Source organism: Taudactylus pleione, unplaced genomic scaffold (assembly GCF_031769625.1).
Source record: "Taudactylus pleione unplaced genomic scaffold, aTauple2 ptg001529l, whole genome shotgun sequence".
NCBI classification, from domain to species: Eukaryota; Metazoa; Chordata; class Amphibia; order Anura; family Myobatrachidae; genus Taudactylus; species Taudactylus pleione.
In genome coordinates this window covers 33,342-60,203 of record NW_028285926.1, presented here as the reverse complement: position 1 = coordinate 60,203, position 26,862 = coordinate 33,342, and the positions used below count along the sequence as shown (strand labels likewise).

General features: G+C 47.1%; 1 protein-coding gene across 1 annotated transcript in view; it reads right to left on the bottom strand.

Moving 5' to 3' along the window:
- LOC148442423 (outer kinetochore KNL1 complex subunit KNL1-like) overlaps positions 1-26,862 on the bottom strand; it is a 119,106-nt gene that overhangs the window by 76,412 nt on the left and 15,832 nt on the right. Inside the window, 8 exon segments of the mRNA XM_088463960.1 lie at positions 1-1,013; positions 1,016-2,147; positions 2,286-2,299; positions 2,496-2,553; positions 12,455-12,507; positions 12,599-12,624; positions 14,969-14,999; positions 24,955-26,065. Coding sequence (XP_088320086.1) covers positions 1-1,013; positions 1,016-2,147; positions 2,286-2,299; positions 2,496-2,553; positions 12,455-12,507; positions 12,599-12,624; positions 14,969-14,999; positions 24,955-26,065 — 3,438 coding nt within the window.

Below are 26,862 nucleotides of genomic sequence, written 5' to 3'. Positions count from 1 at the left end.
GTGTGACTTTGTTAGCTCCATAGCATCCTCCAACTCTGTAAGGACATTTTCACTTATCGATATAGGATTAATTTGTAAACTGTTTCTCAATCTGTCCTTCATGCTTTCAATGTCAATAGTGTGTGACTTAGTCATATCCATATCATTCTGTTCACATGGTAACAAAGTCTTATCTTGCGCAACCATAAAAATTCCTGCGGTCTTCTCTAGGTCTTGTGGCTCTCTCTCTTGGGATAACAGACCACCATTTGTATTTGCCAACTCCATTTCCCCAACTTTATTTGCAATTTTATTACCAGAGACTGTAGTCTCCTTGAAGGATTGCCCACCTTTAGATGTAATGGGGAGCTGAAGCTCTCCCCAAGGCATTTCATTTTCTGGTTTGTTATCAATAAAAACTGTATTAGATTTTGTAATATCCATACCCATTTGCTCCAAATCCGTAGGATTAGTGCAACTCTTGAATGGAACGGGCAGATTACGTACTTTACTCTCACTAAGTGAAGTTGTATGGGTTTTGAGAATTCCCTCATCACACATAAGCAAATTATTCACAGCTGCCGAATGAATGGAAAAGTTGTTTTGAACTAGGCTTTTTAAATCCATATTGTGTATACTCTCCGCATCACAGTATACCTGGTTTTCAATAGCAACTGTATGTGCTTGAGTTGTATCAAAGTCAGGAATTAGATTTGGCATACTAGTCTTGCTGGATTGTTCAAAAAATTTTCCAACAATGGCAATGGTGTGAGATTTGGTGATCTCCAGATCATCCTGGTCACAGGTAAACAAAACAGTCCTTTCAGTGGAGGTAAGAGGTGGGTTCTCAGCTGAAGTGCAAGATAAAAACATTTGAGATTTTGTTTGGTTTGTGACACCTTTTTCTATGAAGGCAAGTTTTGTAATATCCATAAAAGCTTTGTTCTGATCAAGGTCAGATGCTGACTTTGCAGTGGACAGACAGAAAGGAGTAGCAGGCTTACCCGAGAGATGTTCCTGCTTAGAACTCTCCACTCATATGCTCTGCCTTCAGGGTTTACTGCACCAGGACCATTACTGTAATTTACACAAAAGTTTGGTCCTCCCTTCTCAGCATAAAAAACAGCAACAGTGACATCATTTGTGGGTATTTCACATGCTGCTGGAACTTTGTTTGAGGAACAATAGGTAGATGTTTGGTTTCTCATATGATCCACTGTTAAACCATCTATAGCTACTGTATGACTAGTGGTAATGTCCATTTCCTGATCCGGAAACACTGTAGTTTGCTCCATACAGACTAGGCTCTTTTCCCCTGCATTTACACTACTCAACAAAACCACATTTTTGGTAAGTTCCATTTCATTCTCATCACTAAAAATGATGGTCTTTTCATTGGGGAAGACCTGGTCATCACATGTAGGATGAGGTTGCCATAATACTTGATCTATGTAAGTTGTATGACTACATGTTAAGTCCATGTCATCCTTCATCAACACTGTTTGATCATTAGAAAAAGTTGCGTGACATTTACTAGTGTTGCCAGATGATTTTAAGTGATGTAAGCTTTGCTTCTCAGTGTCCCTGCTAGCACTGTTAGTACAGGTAATGCCTGGATTATTATTTGGGAAGTCTCTGTTGAATATTGGAGTGAAATTAGTAATGTTGGTTGTGTGGCATTTTGTTAGCTCCAGACCATTCTCTTGCTCTCTGAACACATATGTGACATCTCCTGTATTCTCCAGAGCATGAAAAAATGGAGGCACACTCTTCTTGTTAGATATATTTTCTTTAGGCACATAAGGAAAAATGTTCTCCTTGTTATCATCGTCTGTCCAGATATTTGTGTTTGATTTTACAGTTATTGCTTTGTCATTTGCAAAGGTTGCCAAGAAGTCCTCAAACTTTATTTTTGTTGTACAGGAGGAATCAGACAGCAGCTGGAAACCTGCATTCTTTTGACCACTCATTGAAAATGGTAAATTTATGTTGCTAGTTGATTCCTCTATTTTTTGGGATTTTAAACTCGACAAAAATAAACCAGTATCTATTTTCTTTGGTTTTGCCTCAACAAGCCGATCAATGGCAACAGTGTTGCTTGCAGTCATATCCATATTATCAGAGGAGAAGAAAATCGTCCTGTCTGTAGTGTAGTGGATTGCCACAGACTACGCAACAAGAAAACTTCAAAATTAGAAAACTAGCTCAAAAGAAAAAAAATTAAAAGTGCATAGCACAGTATAAAACCAAAATGTAACATTTAACACAAAGGGATAGATCAGTCACAAACTGTCCAGTAACACTGCCATACCGGCCAACACTCATTGGAAACCAGTGATACATTAGTCAAGTGGTTCCCAAACTTTCTTAAATCACGGCGCCCTAGAGTATCAGAATTTTTTTATTTTTTTTTTAAATATCTAGGCTAAGAGTTTGAAAAATTCAGAAACAATTATAAATAAAGTTAATTGTGCTTACCTGTCACCCTTAGGGTCAGTTATGTGGTGGTGGTGGACAGGATTGGGTTGTTTGTCCATACATTTTAGGATTGGCAATGATGGGCCCTGGTTTTGCCTATAACATGGACCATATATAATTTGATCTGGTCATTGACCACCAACCCGTGGCGTAAGTGCCACACGGCACAAAGTTTGGAACCACTGCATTAGCCCAAATGATATGCTCAAACCCCACTGCAGGTACAGCACTTTCAGACACTGAAAATAATGACTGCCTGGTGAAAACATACTGTTGGCAGAATAGCTCAATTACAAAGAACATTGCTACCCATTTTCCCACTTTCTAATTTGAACAATAGCTAAAAATTAGAGTTATGGTAAGAACTTACCTTTGTTAACGGTTTCTTCAAAGTCCATAGGGTCCACAGGGAGACCTTGGGGTGTAGGTGATGGAACTGAATCTGGGCACCACGCAGTTAAATAGTGTTCACTCTAGCTCCGGCGGCAGGCAGGGCGCCGGAGCTAGAGAGGACACCTTTGTGCGAGCGCGCCCCCCCCCGAAAAGGGGGCGTGGTCATTGAAAAGGGGGCATGTCTATAAGACATCCCCTTTTCGCCACTCTTCGGGGCGTGCCCGGCACTTAGACACGCCGGGGAGCCCCCAAACGCTGCAGACAGGGAGAATAGATGCTGGGCGCATGCGCCCGGCGTCTATTCTCCGGCACTGACCGGGTCACCGCACATTTCTCCACACACAGGTGAAGACGGCACCCGCAGGCTGTGAGGGCAGGGCGCTTTTTGCCCTCCAGAAGGAGGGCAGGGTGCTGCGCCCCGCTAAAACAGCCTAGCGGGAATGCTAGTTAAAGCTTTCAGCTCCCAGGATGCACTGGGTCCACTCTCTCTAAACCCCATCCCCGAGCCAGAGGCACCTCAGTTCGTAACAAGCCATAGGAGGATAAGAGAAAAGGAAGACTGGTACACAAGAATAACAGTCTCACACAGAAGGAGATGGAAAACCGGTGACCAGCAACATAGCCCATATGAAGCCAGGTGCGTCAGGACGGGCGCCCTGTGAACCCTATGGACTTCGAAGAAAGTTAACAAAAATCTAAGTTCTTACCAGCACTCATTTTCTTCTTCAGAGGCCATAGGCTCCACAGGTAGAGCTTGGAGATGTCCCAAAGCAGTCCCTTTAAGGGTGGGGATGCTCCTGCGCTGGGAGGAGAATCTGGTGCCCAAAGGAAGCATCCTGAGAGGCGAAGGTATCAAAGGCATAGAACCTTAGAAAGGTCTGGAAAAGAGACCACGTGGCCACCTCACACAACTGAACAGCCGAGGTGCCACGGTGAGGTGCCCACGAGTGACCCACAGACCAAGTAGAATGAGCATTAACAGAAGTTGGAACATGCAAGTCCGCCTGTGAGTAGGCTTCCGAAAAAGTCATACGAAGCCATCTAGCCAATGTTTGTTTCTTGGCTGGCCATCCCTTCATGCGAAATCCAGAGAGCACAAATAATAGTCTGATTTCCAAAGGGAACTGGTACGGTCAACATAAATCCTGAGGATACGGACCACATCCAAAGAGGCTTCACCTGCTGAGAGGTCTGGTCATTGAAAGGCCGGTACTATAATCTCCTGATTAACACGGAAACTAGAAACAACTTTAGGAAGGAACTAAGGTGAGTGCGAAGCACAGCCCTGTACTGGTGAAATCAGAAAGGGAGAACGACAGGAGAGCGCTTCAAAAGTCTGACACCCTCATGGCAGATGCAATAGCCAGAAGGAATAGAGTCTTAGCTGTTAACCACTTAAGTTCCACCGAATCTAGTGGTTCAAATGGGAGGACCCTGGAGGGCCTGAAGAACTACTGCCAAATCCCAAGGAGCCACTAGTGGGACAAAGGGAGGTTTAATGCAGAGGACACCCTTGAGGAAGGTGTGGATATCATGGAGCAGAGCAATTCTACGTTGGAAACACACTAACAGTGCACAGACATGCACTTTCAAACTAGGCCAGGCATAGACAGTTCCAATCCAGCTTGGAGTGCCAGGACACTGGAAATTCGAAACACCCAAGGGTCGTAATCTCTAGTACGACACTACTGGAAATATGAATGCCACACTGTGGTAGATCCTGGCTGAAGCAGGCTTATGCGTTCTCAGCATCATGTTGACGACAGAGCTAGAGAATCCTTTGGCCCTTAGGAGGAATGTCTCAAGAACCACACCATCAAAGACAGACGATCCAGGTCCGGGTAAAGGCAAGGACCCTGAGACAACAGGTCCGGACGTTGAGGTAGCAGGAACGGAGTGTCGATGGAGAGATTCCGAAGATCTGAGTACCAACGATATCTGGGCCAAGCTGGAGCCACCAGGACAGTGCCTCAGTCTTCATTGAACTTCCAAAGAACACGAGGAAGAAGGGAGACTGTAGGGAAGAGGTACGCAAACTGGAAGGTCCACTTCACTGACAATGCGTCTACAAAAGGTTGCCTCAGCATCTCGTTCTGGACCTGTACACAGGCAGTTTGTGATTGTGTCGGTAAGCCATGTGGTCCACTTCTGGGAGACCATCTGTCCACTAGGAGTTGAAACTCCTCTTGGTGAAGCGACCATTACCTGGGATGCACGTTGTGATGGCTGAAGAAGTCTGCTTCCCAGTTGAGAACTCCCGGAATGAATACTGCCGATATGGCAGGGCTGTGACCCTCGACCCATGTCAGAATGCGGGACACCTCTGTCATTGCTGCCTGACTTCGAGTACCTCCTTGATGGTTGATGTAAGCCATTGTTGTGGCATTGTCAGAATGAACCTGTACAGGCTTTCCATGAAGTATGTGCTGGGCCAGGTTGAGGGCCCTGTAGACCGCTCAAAGTTTTAATATGTTGATTGGCAGGGTTGATTTGACCGATGACCAAAAGATCCTAAAAAGGAGTGCGGACCGGTCACTGGGCCCCAAGCTTCAGAGACTGGCGTCCGTTGTTAGGATTACCCAACCCAGGATCCAAAGGGGCTACCTTTGGTTAAACGAGATGTCTGTAGCCACCAAGATAGAGACTGAAGCACCTCTGGAGAGAGGGAAACTGGTGACTAGTAACAGCCCATATGAGGCCAGGTGTGTCAGGGCGGGTGCCCTATGTACTTCGAAGAAAGATAACAAGGGTAAGTTCTTACCATCTCATTTTCTTCTTCAAGGTCCATAGGGGGTCCACAGGGTTGACCTTGGGGATGTACCAAAGCAGTCCTTGCAAGGGTGGGGACGCTCCTGCGCCGAGAGTAGAATCCGGCGCCAAAAAGGAACAATCCTGAGGGGCAAAGGGATCCAATGCATAGAACCTTAGAAAGGTCTGGACAGTAGACCACGTGGCCACCTTGCAAGGCTGAACAGCCGAGGCGCCACAGCAAGCCGCCCACAAGGGGCCCATAGCCCAAGTAAAAGCATCAGTAGAAAACAGAAAGGCCTACTTGTGTGTAGGCCCCTGTGATAGTCATACAAAGCCATCTAGCCAATGTTTGTTCATTGGCCGGCCATCCTTTCCTGTAAAATCCATAGAGCACAAATAAAGTGCATGATTTCCAGAAGGAACAGGTAAGGACCACTTAAATCCAGAGAGGCTGGACCACAGTCAATAAGGCCACATCAGCCGAGAGGACTGGTGACTGAAATGTCGGTAAAATAAATTCCTGAACAATATGGAACTTAAAAACCACTTTAGGACAAAACACAGGGCAAGTGCGACTCACTACCCGCCTTAGTGAAATATCCAGAAGAGGGAGCCACATGAGAACGCTCCCAATTCCAACACTCTCCTGTCAGATGCAAATGCCATAAGAAAGAGCCTAAGCTATAAACCATGGAAGGGCCATAAAACTAGTGGTACAAATGGAGGCCCCAGGAGGACACGAAGAACCACCGCCAAATCCCAAGGAGCCCCTAGGGGATAAAGGGAGGTAGAATCCAGAAGACACCCTGAAGGAGGGTCTGGATACCCGGGAGTACAGCAATTCTACATCCGAACCAGTGCAGAGACCCGCACTTTCAGGGAGGAGAGGCGGACGGCTATGCCCAATCCAGCTGGAAGAAATGCCAGAACTTCTGGAAATTCTAAACACCCGAGGATCGTAGCTACAGATACAATACCATAAGAATTAAGTATGCCACAAAAACCGGCTAACACGCTCTAAACATCCCTATGATGACAGAGCTTGAGAATCCCTAGGACCGCAGTAGTGACAGTCAAAGACAAACAATCCAGGTCCAGGGAAAAACAAGGACACAGACAACAGGTCCGGACATTGAGGCAGCAGGAACAGAGTATCGATGGAGAGACTCCGAAAATCTAAATACCAGTCACGACTGGGTCAATCTTGAGACGCCAGTAGGAGCGTACCTCCGTCTCGATTGAACTTCCGTAGAACTCGAGGAAGAAGGGAGACAGGAGAAAACAGGTACACAAATTGGAAGGTCCACTTCGCTGACACCGAAAGGTTGCTCTGGTATCTCTAGTTCTGGACACTAACACCGACAGCGTGTGATAGAGGCAGGAGGCCATGAGGACCTCTTCTGGGAGGCCCATCTTCTTACTAGGAGTTGAAACCACTCATGGTGAAAAGACCAGTGTCCGGAATGCACGTCGTGACTGCTGAGGAAGCCCGCTTTCCAAAGGAGAACTCCTGGAAAGAACACTGCAGAGCTGGCTTGGAGGTGACCCTTGGTCCATGTCAGAATGTGTGACACTTCTGTCATTGCTGCTCAACTTCTAGTGTCTCCTAGATGTAAGCTACTGTTGTGACATTGTCGGACTGAACCTTTACCGATTTACTGTGAAGTATGCATTAGGCCAGAGTGATGGCCCGAAGACAGCTCAAAGTTCCAAAATGTTGATTGGCAGAGTAGACTCGACCGATGTCCAACAATCCTTAAAAGGAGTGCGGACCGGTCACTGTGCCCCAGCCCCGAAGACTGGCGTCCGTTGTAAGGTGCACCCAGTCCGGGATCCAAAAAGGTACGACCCTTGGTTAGATGAGATGGCCATAGCCACCAAGAAAGAGACAGATGCACCTCCGGAGAGAACCTAATCGTCTGAACATTGATCCGATGGAGAAACCCGTTCCACCTGGAGAGGATCAGTCTTTGCAAAAGCCTGGAATGGAACTGAGCATATTCCACCAGTCCTAAAGTAGACACCATGGATACCAGAACCCGCATTACTGAGTGTAAGGACACTCGTCGACAGTGGAGACATCTGCGCACTCGTAGTGGAAGAATGGAGATCTTGTCAGACATCAGAAGGACTCTGATTCTGAGAATCCAGCAGGTCTCTTAGGAGGAAACTCAACCTGTGAGGGATTCAGGAAGGATTTTTTCCCCGTTTATTAACCCTTTGTGCTTTTGAAGGAAAGCAATGGTTAACTGAAAATATCTTTTAAATACCCTGGTGATCCTGCTAAGAGCAGGAGGCCGTCCAGATACAGGAGCAGTCGGATATCCTGTGCAGGTAGGTGGGTTGTCATGAAAACCCTAAATCTGGAAAACCCCAGTGGGGCTGTGGACAGTCCACAGGGCAGAACCTGAAAATTGGAAGTGTTTGTGGCACAGCAAACTTGAGATAACGCTGATGAGAGGGCTCTATAGGTACACATCCTGAATATCCAGCAACACCATAAAGTCCCCAGGTTCCATAGCTCGGATGATGGAGCGTAGGGGTTCCCTCCCGAACCAAGGCAACTTTAGTAATTGGCTCAGGGGTTTGAAATTGAGGATAAGCCAATAAGGACCATGCGGCCTCTGAACAAGAAAGACAGTCGAATGGTAACCTGTCTCTCGCTGAGATATCGGGGCTGGCATAACTACCCCTGCTTACAGCAAGGGCTGTATAGCATTCTTTATTTGTAAGGCCTTGTTCGAGTCTGCAGAACTGCCTGCGTAACAAAACAGGTGGAGAGGCCGTCTGAGCAAGGAGAGGGCGTACCCATGTGAGGCCCCATCCCTTACAAAAGCATTCGGGGTGGAGTAACACCAGCACTGGGTGAACTGAAAGTCGGCATCTCACTCTAGGATCCCCCAGATGAAGACCCGTCCCATCAGGCTAATGGTTTATACTCAGGTTTAGACGCAGAACATCTGGGAGGTCCAAGTCTGCTTGGTTCAGGGTATGGCGGCCCTTGTGGAGGCAGATAGCCTAGGAAGAGACTGGTCTTTAGGCTTTCCCTGAGGACAAAAATACTTAACAGAATTAGTCCGAGGTCTAGTAGTGGAAGTAGTTGAAGGTGGAAATTTGCCAGTTGTGATACTGCAAACGTTGCTACAATCTTTTCAAGGTCAGGACCAAACAAGATCTCCCCAATAAAGGGTAATCCATTTTAAGACCTATCTTGGAGTCCACCTCTGCCTTCCATGAGCGCAGCCATAGGGTATGGCGGCGGATAGAGTCACAGCCGAAACCCTAAAGGTTAGGAAACTGGCAACCAATGTTGTTACTCCAACATATGAAACAATTTTGAATGTGAGCAGCAAAATGCATCTGATCCCCAGAAGTATGTGAGGGAAAAAGGTCTACAAATGCATCAGCCCAACACTCAATTGCATTAGTCACCCCTGCGATAGCCATGGTTGGATGGGCAACAGTCCCTGAAAGAGTATATTGATTTCAGGCAAAGCTACCACCTACGTATCCATAGAATCTGTCAGAGCAGGTATGGGAGGCATAGTAGCGCTCTTAATCAGATGAGTAACATGAGAAACCACACCAGGAGGCGATTCCTATAACTTAATTACGCTCAGGGAATGGGCAACATGAGGCCCAACGCTTTTGTGATACCTCATTTATGAGGATTGCCAGACCCCCGCCATGTGATCCACCCGCTGGTCAGAGAGAGTCGGGAAAACAGCCAAAGACACTAATGCTTAAACTGAGGGTGATACGATTTAGGTGCAGGTTTGACATCTTCTACAGCTAGGATGGACCTGACCACCAGCACCCAAGCAGGGATAATACTTGATTTAAGCTGCCCATCGTGAGAGAGGAATAGGAGTCCGCTACATTATCCGGATCACCCTTGGCTGACGAACTGTGTTAGACAGCCATACATAGGAGACACCACAGGGTGTATATTAAGCCTTCTTGTGTTTCTTAGAAAACGACATCCACCCAGGGTGGCCCCTGTGGTAATCCCTGCAAGGGAAATGACAGACCGTTGTGGTACCTGAGAGAATTGCATGTACTGTGAAAAACCCTGCTATGGAGTGACAGTCTGTGTCACAGGGGTAAAGTGCAAGAACTTCGAGATACCCTGAGAGGGAAGGGTAGCATGTTAAGGTAACCCCAAGCGGGATACAACTATGGGGGCCGCCAGGCGATCCGCAATGGAGGCCAGGGTCTTGAGGAACACACCGCCCAAGGGGGTGCTTTAAGGGGCCCGGCCCCTGATGGCACCAAATACATAACCCTTCCAGAGTCATATCCTCCGTACTCACACCTGCAGCACATGACTTGCAGGATAGCAAAAAATGGGTGCAGTATCGTGCTCCATTTCCTGGTCAGACATATCTGAATAACAATCATCGTGGAAATATCAAGCAGCACTATACTGGTCCTGACTGACGCTAAGATTAGCTGCAGGGACCCACTATCAGCGTATGCAACACACAGTTCCATCTAAAATATGGCAACGTGCAGCACGTAACAGTATGTGACAAACCTCACAAATATTGACAAGTATATACATGTGAGGTCTCAGAACCACCCTAGGTACACCTGTATTAGGGCAGATTGTAAAGAAAATGGATAGCTATATACTGACAGGTGTGAGAATAAAGCACAGACAGCCAGCGCTAGCATAAGTCACATACAATGCAGAATATATATATTACATATAATCTACTGCAAATGGCACTACATTCAACTGCCCAGATTAAGTGTCTAAGAAGGCTATAGCGCTGTGTACACTGACCCAATAGGTGAGGTACGCAGGGGGACTGGACCAACTGTCATCCAAAGATCTGCTGCTGCACCACAGTATGAATATGGCCACCTGGAGACCTCAGAGGAAGCAGCTCACGGACGCCAGACTACAGGCTTGAAAGGTGCGCTGAGCTGAGGGGAGGAGCAGCGCCACAACAGGGAAGGCTGCCTCCCCTGGCCGGCTATTAACCCCCGGGATGCTGGCTCCCGCTGCCGATCTTGAAGTCCCTGGTGGCCTAGTGGAGACGCGGTGTATGGGGGGGGCGCCGCCACTGCCAGCGCCTCCGGTCTGTCCCCGAAGGCATCGGACTGCATAAATGCGCGGATCACCGCGAGCGGCTACCCGCCTTACCTGTCCCGATGTCCGGGTCCTAAGATATCCCCAAATCAGTACTGGAGTCGCAGCAAAGGTGGGGTGACTGAGCGGCAAGCAGACGTCCCACGGGCAGTCTGTTGCTGCGCGCTCTAGTTGTAAAGATAAAATAAAGATGATCATAAAAAGAAATAAGCTTTAGGAGCTGCCTAAACAGCCTTCCCTGCGAAATGATGACTCGGCTCTGGCAGGGCACCAACGAAACGGAGGTACCTCTGGGGCGGGGTACAGGGAAAGTGGACCCAGTGCATCCTGGGAGCTGAAAGCTTTAACTGCGTGGTGCCCATCACCTACACCCCAAGGTCTCCCTGTTGAGCCTATGGGACCCTGAAGAAGAAAGCATTCATTGATGTTTACACTGTATCAAACATGTCATTAGGTTTTTAATTGAAATAACTTGGACTGAGTTAAGTGATTGAGAAAAATGGAAAAAAGTGAAATAGATCAATGGCCGGATTCAATTACGTATGATAAGTGCCGTTTTCGCAGTACATTATTGTACCCACAATAATCGAATAGTGAGAAACAGGCAAAAAAAAGATCACCAGCTCAGACCAGGTGTGAAAAAAAAAAAAAAAAATACAAAATCCCTATTTTTGCCTAAAAATGTGGGGCTTTCTTTCAGAACCCTTTGGACACCCCATCCTAATGATAAAATGACCCTGAAAGTTTTTCGTAAATTGCGTAATTTGGTGAAAAATTTTTTGGGTGAAAATGGGTTTAACGTATTGGGTCTGGTATTTCGGGGGCTATATGGATGCGTCAAGTGTTTATAACATTGCATGTGGTAGCAGCATCTTAAAAGTACAATTTCATGATACGAAAATATACTCGCATCCATTGTAGCGTTACGTGGAACAGTAATTTTCTGGGAAAAAAAAAAAATCTTTATATAATTTTTTAATATATGCAAATTACCACCAACCGACGCAATTTAAGTACCCAAAATTATTTTATTAAGGCCAATAATAAACTTCTAAATTAATTTCCGATGCAAGTAATTTTTTGGGGTACAGACGCAATTTCATGCATGTCCTGACTTTCGCCTTTTTTTTTATCGCAGTTACCGTTTTAGCTTTTTTTTTTACGAAAAGGGGAGCGCGCATTCGAACAGCGTCCGATTTCGGCAGCAAAATCGGCCGATTTTATTGCCACCGATAGAATCGCCCAATTTCGTGGCCAATTATATCCGGCCCAAAGTCGGAAAGCATTGAAATATACAAGTACACAGTTTAAAAACATAGGGGGGGCGGGGGGAATTAAATTCAATGTGATGTACAATAGCCGCGGGAGGGAGCTCCGGCATAAATTCAATAATCCGCGCTGTTTGGGCGGCTAAAGGATTTCTTCTCGCACGCCCTGGGGATGCGAGGAGAAATCAGATAAAAGTGCCAGGAGCGCAGCTTTTTGCCGGCTTAGGGCAGCGCTAACAGCCGCGTGCCCGGCACTTTAGTTGGAGAATGCAGGTTACCGCGCCTTAATACCTTGGTTAAGTCACGAGAACCGGCATTATCTGACTTACCAGCTTCCCGACAAGGCACACAGCGCGTTGAATTGAATAGCTGTGGTAGCTCCCTCCCGCAGCTATTAGTCATCGCGCTGAATTGAATTCCCCCCCATAGTATTTTGTGGCAGTGGAATATTATAACTGCACAGGTTAGAATATAAAATCTCTCATACCTCTACTTGGTGCACTGGAACTTGAACAGGTCTATGAAGCAATGTGTTTATTCCTAAAATCAGTGAGAAAATGTATCAAGAGTTAACAAACAAGATGCTACTCAGTTATCTAGGAATACTTGTGTATGAAATATACTTACTTACCAGTGATTTGGCAGGTATTATTTTTGCTGTGAATAAAGAATAATTCTAAATTAATAATTCTAAACTAAATTAAATTCTAAATTATGATTGTCGGTAAAAGTTGGAGAAACAGAAAAGTCAACAACATTTTTAAACAGATAACACATGGAAAGAGATTTAGATTAGGGTTTATTTCTACTGTGATCATTGAAGAGAGGAAAGAGGTCAGTTATCAAGATCAAGGCCCGTATTCAATTGGTTTCGCACACGCGATACTTTTTCGCCTGCCGGACTTTTCTCCGGCATTGCGTATTTGAGCTGTGGAAACTTATCGCGTTCGCCGTATTAAATTCCAAAGCACGTGAAAACGCAACCCGGTGGATGCAAACCAGGCGAAAAGTACTGTCAGAATTGGGGAAATCAGCCTGACACCCCCTAAAAGATGCACTAACATTGGGGATCAATGTACATGCCCCCGAATAGCCCTAATAAAGCTATTTGAGGTACTTAAGATGTGTCAATTTATTTTAGTGTCTTTGCACTAGTGGTGAAGAATAGCATTATGCAGTATTTTTGGGGAAAAATACGTAGTCCTGTCAAACGTGGGGTACTTGAAAATGGGTGCAAGCATGGTTTAAAGTCGCTAAAGTGTAAAAAAGGCACTTGCAATCCAAAAAACACCTCACCCATACTTGCAGACCCCCTAAAAGTCTATTTCGCTAGTTTAAGTTCGTACCCCCACTTTGAGCTTCTTCGCCTCCTTTTTCTAAGTCATTTTTTGATGGTTATCCTTTGGGGGGCTGTCCCAAGGGTGCTGAGTTGTTTTTCCACCTTTGCACCCAAAATAGCGATTTTGCACTTTTTTTCGACACCTATTCATAGGCAAATCTTTTTCGCCTATTACATTGCGTTTTCGCGTATGCAAAAAGAGTTTGCAATTGAATACGGAGACAGGTTTCCGTCTGACGAAATGTCACAATTGGCGATACTTTTTCGCGGTTATCGGCTTTTCGCTTCTAATTGAATACGGGCCCAAGTCTACATTTACTGCTCTACAAACACATAAAACATACAGATTCCATTTGAGACCATTTTTTCATTGTACTCATTAAGATGTGTAACCAGCCAAACTAGAACAGCAGTTTTATGCAAAGATGCTGTGGCATGAAATACCGGCGGCTGAGTAGCTGCTGTTCATATCCCAAAGGTTCAACATCCCGACAGGGGCTCGTACGTAAATTAACCCTCTCCTCACCCTACCCTAACCCTCCCTTAGTGGTGCCTAACCTTTCCCCCCTGCCCGCACCCTAAACCTAACCCTCCCGGTTGGGTGCCTAACCATAATTTCTCCCCAGGGGTGCCTTATCCTAACTCCACCCCACCCCGCGGCTAACACTAACCTGTCCCCGCTTACATTCGTTCGAGATGCCAGCTGTCGGGATTTCAGCGTCTGGCTAAAGACAGGCATTGGTATTTCAGCACCTAGCTGTAATCTAGAGTTGGGCTTTCGACGGCCGACATCCTGGACATCGGTAAATTCACTACATCCCGCTGTGACATGTGGCAGATGAAACCACCATACCTTAATATGATACTGCAAGTTTGACCTGGGATTTCTTAAGGACACTAATCCTTAAATCAGACAAAACCTTATATTGCTACTTCCCATTGCTCAGAGGCAATCAGGGCTTAACTGAGATATACAGTGTAATAATCTACAGATGCTCAGTCAGTATTTGTTTTCATTTATAGCGGTGTTGTACTAGGTCTAATCACACCTTCAACACATTGATATTGAAAGATCACAAGTGCATATCAAAATGATAATTTGTGCATGTAAAAGAGCCTATACAAAGGCTAGAATGCAAGTGATATTACCAATATGGTTTATCACAGGTTCTCAAACTCGGTCCTCAGGACCCCAAACAGTGCACATTTTCCAGGTCTCCTCACAGAATCACCAGAGAAATAATTAGCTCCATCTGTGGATTTTTTTAAAAATGTGTCAGTGGGTAATAAACACACCTGTGCACCTGCTCGGTGACCTGCAAAACGTGACCTGTGTGGGGTCCTGAGGGCAGAGTTTAAGAACCACTGTGGTATAGAATTATGCCTGCCACAGGCATCTGGTTATTTATTTACTTTTCATCAAAATGTGCAGCTATTTGCATTGTAGGGCTAAAATATTTCCACCTCAAATTACAAATAAATTACAATTTTTATTTATTTTTTTACACTATTAAAAAAAATTAAGGAAAAAATAAATAAAAATTCGCATGAAGTCATGAGTCCTTGGTGGCATCCTATAGATCCTTTGGCTTTCCAATAGTTATCCCAGAAGCCATGAATGACCACGCATTAAAAACAAAATATTTGGCTTATCATACTTACTTATTATTGCATGCATCACTTGTGGCAGGATCTGATAAAGTAAACAAAAGTAACACTATGAAATATACATATTTACTGTTTAAACCTATAAAAAGTATACTACAAACTATTACATAAGGGTGTCAATGCATTGTTGAACAAGTTGTCCGCAATAGGTCGCACCTTGCATGCACAGAACTAAAGAAAAAGATGGTAATGCAATGGGAGTGACATCACACAAACCATAACAGTAAAGCAGTCCTGATGTAATATAGTAGAAACGATCAGATATTAAACTTAAGCACTGAGCAACAATATTACACAAATCCTGTGCATTACACAATGATCTAGAAAACAAAAACATCACCATGCCATTAAGTGACATGTTCACGGTTTGTTACACTTTATTTATATAGTCTCCCCATTCACCACTATACCATATATTAAATCATCTTGATGGGTCTCTTCCACAAAATACACCATCAGAAACAAAGAGGCATGTCAAGATTGTACAAAAGGTTTGCAATATTGAAAGCAGAAAAGTTATGGGACAATGTAAGGGGCTGAATTGTGTAACATGTGAAGAAAAATTATGAGAATATCTGTAAATGTATTTCTGCATCAAGGGGTTTGTAGGCAAATAATCTCGACTGACAATTTTAATTTAAATAGAAACATCTCAAATGTAGCCACCTCTCCAAATTCAAATCCTTTGCAGACTTAATACAATTAACCTTGAACAAAACAAGCAGAATTACTTTATAGTCTGATTAATGGATAATTATATTTAAAAACGTAAAATCCTTATATCTGGGCTTTAAGTAAAACCCAGTCCTAAAAGACACTTATATGGGGCCCAGCGTTTAAGCTCACTGTTCTCAGCATGTGCTTAGCCCTGTATACAACACACTGCTGGTCTGAGAAAATACCAGTTACATTATTTATTGTACTGCACTCACATCTGCCAACCATGGTAGCTGGCTCTGCAATTCTATGCTGTTTATACCAGGGGTGGCCAAACATTTGGACTTGATCTACTTTTAAAACTAAAAACCTTTTGTGATCTACCAAGCCCAAAAAAGGGGTCTGTGCCATGCAGAAAAGCGGGAGTGACCTCGCAGCAAGTGGGGTCTGTCCTGACGAAATCATAGTATCCCTAATTCATATTACTCCACACAGCAGCATAATCTTATTCATGTTACGACACACAGTAGTGCCCCTTATACACAATGCCCACAGTAGTGCCCCTTATGCAATGCCCCCGGTAGTAGTGCCTCTTATGCAGTTCCCCCAGTAGTTGTTCCCACCCCCTGGATAAGAGCCCCTTATACAAAACCCCCTGTATTAGAGCTCTTTATACAATGCCCATTATGCTGTTCCCCCAGTAGTTGTGCCCCTTATGCAATGCCTCCTGTAGTTGTGCCCATTATGCAGTGTCTCCAGTAGCACCCCTTATGCGTGCCCCCAGTAAGGCCCCCTCCCCTGTGCAGTACTTGCCTCTCCACACTGTTCCGCACTCCCTGCCGCTGAGTGGATCTAACTAGATCCAGCAGGCTCTTCATATTGTGGGTGATGTCACCCGCGCATTGCATCACTGGGAAGGCTGGTCTCTGAAACAATCAGAGGCTTCTTTAGTCTCTGATCACTTCAGAGAACAGCATTCCCAGTTGCTGCAGCAAGCTGGTCACGATCTATTGGTAGATTGCGATCAAAGTATTGGCCAGCCCTGGTTTATACTGTTCAGTTGACGATTTCTTACTATACAATTTTATATTGTGATATTGTGCTTTATTTCTTGCCTATGTATTTTTTTTTTTTTTTTTTAATTAGGGAAGAAAAGTGCACACAGTGCTGAATGTAAAACAAGAGATATGGTAAGAAGTTAACTTTGTTATCTGTTTCTACGAAGTCCATAGGGTCCACAGGGTTGACCTTGGGGTATAGCTGGATCTGGATCCACGGGCACCTCGCAGTTAAAGCTTTCACTGCTCCCAGGATGCACTTGGGTCAGTCCTCCTCTATACCCCGCCCCCGAGCCTCAGGCACCTCAGTTGGTAAGCAGCCAAGGATGGAGGAGGAGACTAAACAGAGAGAAGGAAGACTGGAACACAAGAAACCATACTCACAGAAAGGGAGACGGAAAACCGGTGACCAGCAACACAGCCCTTTTGAAGCCAGGTGCGTCAGGGCGGGCGCCCTATGGACTTCGTAGAAACATAGATAACGGTAAGTTCTTACCATCTCTCTTGTTTTCTACTTCAGGGTCCATAGGGGGTCCACAGGGTTGACCTTGGGGATGTCCCAAAGCAGTTCAACTAAGGGCGGGGACGCTCCTGAGCAGAAAGGAGAATCCTGCGCCCGAAGGATGCATCCTGAGAGGCAAAGGTGTCAAATGCATAAAACCTCAAAAATGTCTGAATTGAAGACCAAGTGGCTGCCTTGCACAGCTGAACAGCGGAGGCACCACGTCTAGCAGCCCAAGAAGGACCCACGGACCGAGCCTTAACAGAGGCTGGAACAGGTAAACGTTCCTGTATATAAGCCTCCCTAATAACAGAACAAAGCCAACGGGCCAACGTTTGTTTGTTGGCAGGCCAACCCCTCTTATGAAAACCAAAGAGGACAAAACAAGGAATCGGACTTTCTTACAGAAGCCGTCCGATCAATATAAACTCAGAGCACGGACAACGTCCAGCGAAGCCTCACCAGCTGTAAGATCAGAAGATTGAAAAGCTGGTACCACAAGTTCCTGATTGATGTGGAACTTAGAGACTACTTTAGGCAAAAACTCAGGACGAGTACGAAGCACTGCCCTGTCCTGGTGAAAAATTAGGAAGGGGGAACTACAGGAAAGTGCCCCCAACTCGGATACCCTCCTGGCCGAAGCAATTGCCAGGAGAAACACCGTTGATCTCAAGTGGTTAACACTGAAAACTGACTCAAGAGGCTCAAAAGGGAGGTCCCTGCAGGACCAGAAAAACCACCGCCAAGTCCCATGGAGCCACTGGAGGCACAAAGGGAGGTTGAATTCTAAGAACACCTTGGAAAAAGGTGTGAACGTCAGGCAATGTAGCGATCAGACGTTGGAACCATACAGACAGAGCCGATACATGAACCTTCAGGGAAGCAAGACGTAAGCCCAGGTCAAGACCTGACTGTAGAAATGACAAAATCCTAGAAACCCTGAACACCTGAGGATCAAAGTTTCTGGACTCACACCACTAAAAGTAAGTGTGCCACACCCTGTGGTAAACCCGTGCAGAGGCAGGCTTACGCGCCCTCAGCATGGTACTGACGACAGAGTTAAAAAAAAAACCTGGACCTTAAGACGGCTGTCTCAAGAGCCACGCCGTCAAAGACAGCCGACCCAGATTCGGGTAAAGGCAGGGCCCCTTAGACAGCAGGTCCCGACGCTGAGGTAGAAGGAACGGTACGTCGATGGACAAGCTCCTGAGATCGGAGTACCAAGGACGTCTGGGCCACACTGGAGCCACCAGCAGAAACGTGCCCCCGTCCTGCTTGATCTTTCTTAGTACCCGAGGAAGCAGGGAGATCGGAGGAAAGGAGGTACGCTAGGTGAAATGTCCACTTCACCGACAGCGCGTCCACCAGACTTGCGTCTGCGTCCCTTGTCCTTGAGCCATACACGGGCAACTTGTAGTTGTCACGGGAGGCCATTAGGTCCAACTCCGGCAGTCCCCATCCGTCCACGAGAAGTTGAAACACCTCAGGGTGGAGCGACCATTCCCCGGGATGCACGTCGTGACGGCTGAGGAAATCTGCCTCCCAATTGAGGACTCCCGGGATGGAAACTGCTGGAAGATGGCACTCCGCCCAAGCCAGGATCTGAGACACCGCCAACATCACCGCTTGACTGCGAGTTCCTCCCTGGTGATTGATGTACGCCACTGTGGTGGCGTTGTCGGATTGCACCTGAACCGCCCTTCCGTGAAGAGCGGTGCCTGAGGACAGCAGAGCTTTGTACACGGCCCGCAGCTCCAGAACGTTTATGGAAAGGACTGCTTTCTCCGCCGACCAACGGCCCTGAAGAGACAACAAGCCGGTCACAGCTCCCCAACCCCGGAGACTGGCATCTGTCGTAAGCAGAACCCAGTCCAGGATCCAAAAGGGGCGACCCTCGATGAGATGAGCTGACAGAAGCCACCACGCCAGAGACCGGCGCACTTCCGGGGACAAAACCAGCATCTGGGATCGGATCCGGTGAGGTAACCCGTTCCACTCCGATAGAATCTGCCCCTGCAGGTGCCTGGAATGGAACTGGGCAAATTCCACCATGTCGAATGCCGACACCATGGACCCTAGGACTCTCATTGCCGAATAAACCGACACCCTGCGACTGCTCGGACAACTGTGTATCCTCAGTTGTAGGGAGGACACCTTTTCCGGAGTCAAGAAAATACTTTGACAAGAATCCAGAAGGGCTCCCAGATGGACCATCCTTTGTGATGGGATCAGGGATGACTTCGTCCAATTTATTAACCACCCATGTGCTTGAAGACAAGCAATGATCAGGTGCAGATGCCGAAGAAGTACCTCCGGGGAGCTTGCCAGCAGCAGAAGATCGTCCAGGTACGGTAGCAGCCGTATACCCTGGTCCCGAAGGTGGGCAGCCATAACTGCCATCACTTTGGTGAACACCCTCGGAGCCGTGGAAAGGCAACGCCCGAAACTGGTAATGACTTTGCAGGATAGCAAATCTCAGATATCGCTGATGTGCCGGTGCTATGGGCACATGGAGATAGGCATCCTGGATGTCCAGGGAAACCATGTAATCTCCTGGCTCCATCGCCAGAATGATGGAACGCAACGTTTCCATCCTGAATTTGGGAACCCTGAGAAATTTGTTCAGAGACTTCATATTCAGGATAGGGCGATGAGAACCATTTGGCTTCTGTACCAGAAACAGTAGAATAGTACCCCTTCCCTCGTTGAGACTGCGGAACGGGAACAATGACCCCTGCTTGTAGCAGTCTATAGCCACCTGAATCTGAGAAGCTTTGGTCTTGTCCAGAGAAGAACTGCTGGGGCTGCCTGAGCCGAAAAGACAGGGCGTACCCCTGAGAGACTACTTGTCGAACCCAGGCATCCGTGGTGGTAGTGTGCCAGCACTGGGCGAATTGGAGAAGTCGGCATCCCAGAGGGAGGCCCGTCCCATCAGGCAGCAGGTTTATCCTCCTGCTTGGAAGAAGGGCGCCGAGCACTCCATGGCTGCTTCTTGGGCTTGGGTGCGGATTTGGTTGCCGAATGTCTCGGGAAGGACTGACCCTTGGCCTTACCCTGAACCCGAAAGGCAGAGCTCCTCACCTTAGCCGGCGCTGAACCCGAAGGAAGGAAGGCCGACTTGGACAAAATAGTGGATACCTTGGCTAAATCCAAGTCCGGACCAAACAGTAACTCACCATTAAAAGGCAATGCCTCCAGACCCTTTTTAGAGTCCGCATCTGCTCGCCAAGACCTCAGCCACAAGGACCGACGAGCAGACACAGCTGCAGCCGAAACCCTAGAGGTCAGCAGACTAGCATTCAACGAAGCTTCCCTGACATAGGAAGCGGCATCCCTCATTTGTCCAATTCACGCTCTTTGGATCTCCGGAGCATCCTCTGGAAAAGTATCCTCCAAAGCGTTAGCACAGCTCTCAATGGCCTTAGCCACCCAGGAGATGGCCATGGACGGGCGCGCCACCGCCCCCGAAAGGGAGTAAATTGATTTCAAACAGATCTCGACCTTCCTGTCTGTGGGATCCTTCAAAGAGGAGATAGACGGCAATGGGAGCGTAGCGCTCTTAATCAAGCGGGTGACATGAGAATCCACCGCCGGGGGAGTTTCCCACTTCCTGCAATGCGCTTCAGGAAAAGGATAATTAGATTCCAACCTCTTTTGTGGCGGGAATCTCTTACTGGGCAACTGCCAGGCCCCCGCCATATGATCCGTCAACTGGTCAGACAAGGGAAAGACACTCGACGTAACCTTAGCCTCTTTAAAGTTAGGGTCCTTAGACTTCCGGCTGGTGCATCATCCTCTATATGAAGGATAGCGCGCACCGCCCTAACCAATGCCAGCACATTAATGGAGGACTTTGATTCACACGCCATGGCCCAGGAGATTGAGACTGTGTCCTCATGAACTTCATCATCCGAAGACACATCCGAGACCGACAGCTGCGCTGTTAGAGAACTCACAACGTGACGCTTGAGCGCCTTAGGGGGCAAATCACTCTGCAACAGACTGAAAAACAGAGGATGAGGCCGCCAGACACTGCACAGAGCTGGAGTTCATCCACCCAAGGTGGAGGAGCCGCTTGAGGATAACCCTGAAAAGGCACCACCGACTGCTGAGTCACAGGGGAGGACTGAACATACAAAGGCAACCCCGCATAAGGAACCACAGTTTGAGACCCGGGGGGAGACTGCAATAAAAGCGGAATACCCGGGGAATGGGGGATGTTAGGCTGGGGCAACGCCCTAACAGGCACTGCAGCCGGCACCGCTAAACGGTCCGCAATAGACGCCAGCACCTGGGAAAACATCGCCCAAGGAGGATCCTGCGATAGAGGGGGAATAGAGGGGCCAGGCACCAGCTGGCACCGCCCGCACAGACCATCCTGAGATAGATCCCCCCTATCAACTCCAGCAGACAAGCGTCTGCAGGAAAACAACACAGGAGCCCCGGAGTGCTCAGTCTCCTCATCAGACATGATACAGTAAATACTCAATGAATACGTATCACCAGAGGAATTACGGTGAAAAACACCCCCGCACTCACAGCATGCAACACAAACAGCCCACAATATGGAACTGTGCAGCACACAACTGTATGTGACCGACCTCGCAAATACTTGATTTATACAAGCGAGGTCCACAGAAAAAAGCCCTTCCCCCACACACCTGTCGGGCCGTATGGGAAGGGAAAGGGATAGGTACAAGCTGACAGCAAGTTAAAAATAAGTCAGTCACAGACAGCAGCACTAGCAAAAGTCATACAATGCAGTAAGGATTTGACTCACCCCACCTTCCGCTACAATCAACCTCCCAGATTCAGTGTCTGGGAGGGCTATAGCACTGCATACACTGTACCTTTGCAGAGGATACAGGGGGACCCGTCCACGCACCGCCTGGGAGTCTGCGTTACAGCCTAGAAGATAGCCGCCGGAGAGCTCTGAGGAGGAGTGGCCGCATGAGGAACAGCTCAGCGACGCCAGCACACGTGAGAGAAGGCGCGCTGAGCTGAGGAGCCGCTAAACCAGGGAAGGCTGCCTCCCCTGGCTAGTAATTAACCCCAGGGACGCTGGTTCCCCTCCAGCTATTATTCCCTGGTGGTCCAGCGGACACGCGGGGTATGCCTGAAGAGGGGGAGCCCGCCGCCGCTACTAGCGCCGCCAGTCTGTCCCCAGAGACCGGCGGCTAGAGACTGCATTAATCCCCGCGAGCAGCGCTGATAGCGCTGCATGCGGCTTAACTTAAACCCCGTGAGCCCGGCAGCAGTCAGTCAGTGGGAGGTCCTGGAGCCACGCCAGTACTGACTCCTGGGTCCCGCTGCGATCCCCAGATCAGTACTGGCGTCGCACCGCCAGCGTGGTTGTTGGAGCGGCAGCGTGGACGTCCAGCTGGACAGTCTGATGCTGCCGCTCTGAAGAGTAAAAAATAAAATAAAAAATCTATCTTCAAAAAATAAAGCTATGGGGCTGCTAAAAACAGCCCCACTGCGACAGGGTGACCAGACTCTGGCCGGGCACCAACTAAAACGGAGGTGCCTGTGGCTCGGGGGCGGGGTATAGAGGAGAACGGACCCAAGTGCATCCTGGGAGCAGTGAAAGCGTTAACTGCGTGGTGCCCGTGGATCCAGATCCAGCTATACCCCAAGGTCAACCCTGTGGACCCCCCTATGGACCCTGAAGTAGAAAGATTATTTTTTCTTATAATGGAATATGAGACACATGGGTATCAGGACAGATACTTTTTTTATGAGTAGGTTACAAAATAAAAGCCACTCCCTACAGCAGACGTTGCTAGAGCAGACACTCGATCAGTGGATCCCATAGGCCCATCCAGCAGCTGCGTCTAATATAAAAAAAAAAAAAAAAAAAAAAAAAAATCAGTGTGATTGTTATTGACTGCTGCGCTGATATCATCGGTGGCCTACCATGTTCATCTACGGTCAGGATGTCCCTCGGCAGCCAATTAGAATCAGGGTGATTCTTATTGTCTAGCTCAGCTGTGCTGAACTAAAGCAGCGGCTGTCTGTCACTTAGACAGCAATAGCCAATAAGCAGACTCTTATTGGCTGAGGCTGTCACATAACATCCTCCATTGTGCCGGTGCCAGAGCCGGTTTAAGGAGGGAAAAGGGGGCAGGGCCTGCTCGAAGGCGCTGAACCCAAAAGGAAGCACAGTGCTGCACCCAGGACCGATCAAGACTAGCTGGTCTAAACTGTGGCTGCTCCTTGACTGTTGTGTCGCCCACGGCTGAGGGCAGGGAGCTACTCTGGCTGTGACACTAACTTAGCATTTTGCATGCAGATACAGCCGCAAACAGAATAAAATGCTATGCAGCATGCCTATAATCAGCATTAGCTGCTTGTGTGTCCCATTCACATCACTTTACGAATAAGGCGCATTTTAAAAAGAAAAAGTTGCACTTAAAAAAAAAAAAAAAAAACGACTAGAAGGGCTGTTTAATGTGCAAGGAGACTAAATGTATGCGGACACCTGTGTAGCAATGAAGATTTTTATCTATGCAGTCTCGGATAGACACCCAGAGGCATAGCGTGAAGCCATGGCACCCAGAGGATGCTATTGCTACCTGCCCCTCTCAAAGAGTTTTGCTAAACTGGTCATAGGCCATATCTGCAAAAACAGGAGCTCAAATCTACCAATTGCTCTCCGGCTGTCAGGGCTCACCATAAATAAAATAAAGGCAGGTAGGGGATGTATGTTTATGCGGTCCACTGACAGCAGCAGCTGTAGATGGCACTTGTCCAGAAGTAATGAAAGTTACAGGTAGAGAGGCGGGCAAGGACTGGAGGCAGGTGAGTAAGTGGGTGAGGACTGGAAGTGGGTGAGGAGGCATGCTAGTAGGTGGGAAAGGACTGGAGGTGGGCGAAGCCTAAAAGCAGGTGGAGGCAGCAAGTGGGTAGATGTGAGTGAACTGGAGGCAGGTAAGGTGAGCAGGCTGGAGTCAGGTGAGGAAGTGTGCTGGTAGGCAGGAAAGGACTGGATAGGGCAGGAAGACAGGCACGGAGGCATGCTGATAGGCAGGGGAGGACTGGAGGCAGGCGAGGTGAGCAGGCAGGTAGGCTGGAGAGGACTGGAGTCAGGTGAGGTGTGCTGGTAGGCGGGAGAGGACTGGATGGGGCAGGAAGACAGGCACGGAGGAGTGCTGATAGGCAGGGGAGGACTGGAGGCAGGCAACTAGGCAGGAAATTCAGCTTGTGAATGTAAAGTGAGTAACTGAGTGTTAATTATTATTATAATAAACAGTTAGCAGCCCCATTTCCCTCGTCTTCCTCTGCTCCCCCTTATTTCTGAGTGTGTTAGAGCTGAAGGGACCTCCGCTGCAGCACACTGCCTCACTTCCCCCAGTATGCAAATGCCGGTCCCCCCCACCCCGGTGGCTACAGCCGCTCTCACCCAAAACACTGAAAAGAGGTCCAGCCTGTACCTGCCATCCAGCGCAGTGTGCCTCTGCTGTCAGGATCTACGGAGGGCACTTAGGTGTGGCACTGTGCAGGAGCAGAGAAGGAAGCAACCAGGGGGAGAAAGCAGTGCACCTGGAGTCGGCACCCGGGAGTCTATCCCCCCTATTCTACAACTGCTTGAGTCTCACTTCAGCCAGCCCCTCTGATCTGTCCGGCGCACTGTTGAGCTTGTGGCCGTGGGTAGCATGTGTGACTTACAGGGTTGCGTTTTGGAATGTCCACAAAACCTTTGTTCTGATCAAGGTCAGAGGCGGACTTTGCAGTGGATAGACACAAAGGAGTAGCAGGCTTACCAGACAGCTCTTGCTGCTTAGAGGTCTCCCTTCCGATATCACATACTCTGCCTTGAGGGTTTTCGGCACCAGAACCATAACTCTCACTTGTGGGTATTTCACACGTTGCTGGAACTTTGTTTGAGGAAGAATAGGTAGATGTTTGGTTTCTCATATGATCCACTGTTAAACCATCTATAGCTACTGTATAACTAGTGGTAATGTCCATTTCCTGATCCGGAAACACTGTAGTTTGCTCCATACAGACTAGGCTCTTTTCCCCTGCATTTACACTACTCAACAAAACCACATTTTTGGTAAGTTCCATTTCATTCTCATCACTAAAAATGATGGTCTTTTCATTGGGGAAGACCTGGTCATCACATGTAGGATGAGGTTGCCATAATACTTGATCTATGTGAGTTGTATGACTACATGTTAAGTCCATGTCATCCTTCATCAACACTGTTTGATCATTAGAAAAAGTTGTGTGACATTTACTAGTGTTGCCAGATAATTTTAAGTGATGTAAGCTTTGCTTCTCAGTGTCCCTGCTAGCACTGTTAGTACAGGTACTGCCTGGATTATTATTTGGGAAGTCTCTGTTGAATATTGGAGTGAAATTAGTAATGTTGGTTGTGTGGCATTTTGTTAGCTCCAGACCATTCTCTTGCTCTCTGAACACATATGTGACATCTCCTGTATTCTCCAGAGCATGAAAAAATGGAGGCACACTCTTCTTGTTAGATATATTTTCTTTAGGCACATAAGGAAAAATGTTCTCCTTGTTATCGTCGGTCCAGATATTTGTGTTTGATTTTACAGTTTTTGCTTTGTCATTTGCCAAGGTCGCCAAGAAGTCCTCAAACTTTATTTTTGTTGTACAGGAGGAATCAGTCAGCAGCTGGAAACCTGCATTCTTTTGACCACTCATTGAAAATGGTAAATTTATGTTGCTAGTTGATGCCTCAGTTTTTTGAGATTTTAAACTCGACAAAAATAAACCAGTATCCGTGTTCTTTGGTTTTGCCTCAACAAGCCGATCAATGGCAACAGTGTTACTTGCAGTCATATCCATATCATCAGAGGATAAGAAAATCGTCCTGTCTTTAGTGCAGTCTGTGGCAATCCACTACGCAACAAGAAAATGTAAAAAAGTTAGAAAACTAGCTTAATGTTTTTTTTTTTTTTTTAAATGCACAGTAGAATATAAAAACCTAATAAATCTAAAATTAACACAAATGGACAGATTAGTCACAAAAAATTGTCCAGTAATGAATACCGCCGTACCTGCTAACATTCCTAATTGGAGTACAGTGATACATTAGAACATATTAGATGCTCAAAAAGAACCCATTACAGACAGCCCTTTTACTGGAAATCATCACTGCTGGCAGATTAGCAATAATTGATGTTTACACTGTATCAAACATCTAACTATTGAATTTAGGGGCCTAGGTATCAAGCCATTTCTTACATAAAATTATGCAGAAACTGCAGTTTCTGCATAATTTTATGTATCGATCCTATGTACTAATAGCACAATGCACAGGATTTCACAGAAATCTCCTGCAAAGTGGTAATTAGCACTGCAGATCGCAGTACCCATCATCATCAATGGGGACCCCTACATACTAAGCTCCAAAAAGCAAAGCTTTTCAGTGTTTAGCATCAGTAGTTTGCACCATCTTCAGATGGTGTAAACTGCTGCTAGTCTATGGGGTCTCCAGGGGCAGGAGAGAGATCTTTCGATCTCACAGCCCCTGTCCTGTCCCAGAGGCTGACACTCTGCGCATGCGCAGTGTCAGCTTCTCCGAAATGCCGGGGATATAAACAGCAGTTACCGCAACCACTGTCCCTGTGAGTTCCCGGTAATACATACGGGAATATTTGAATTTTTAATGAAAATATCCCTGCTCAGTTGGACCG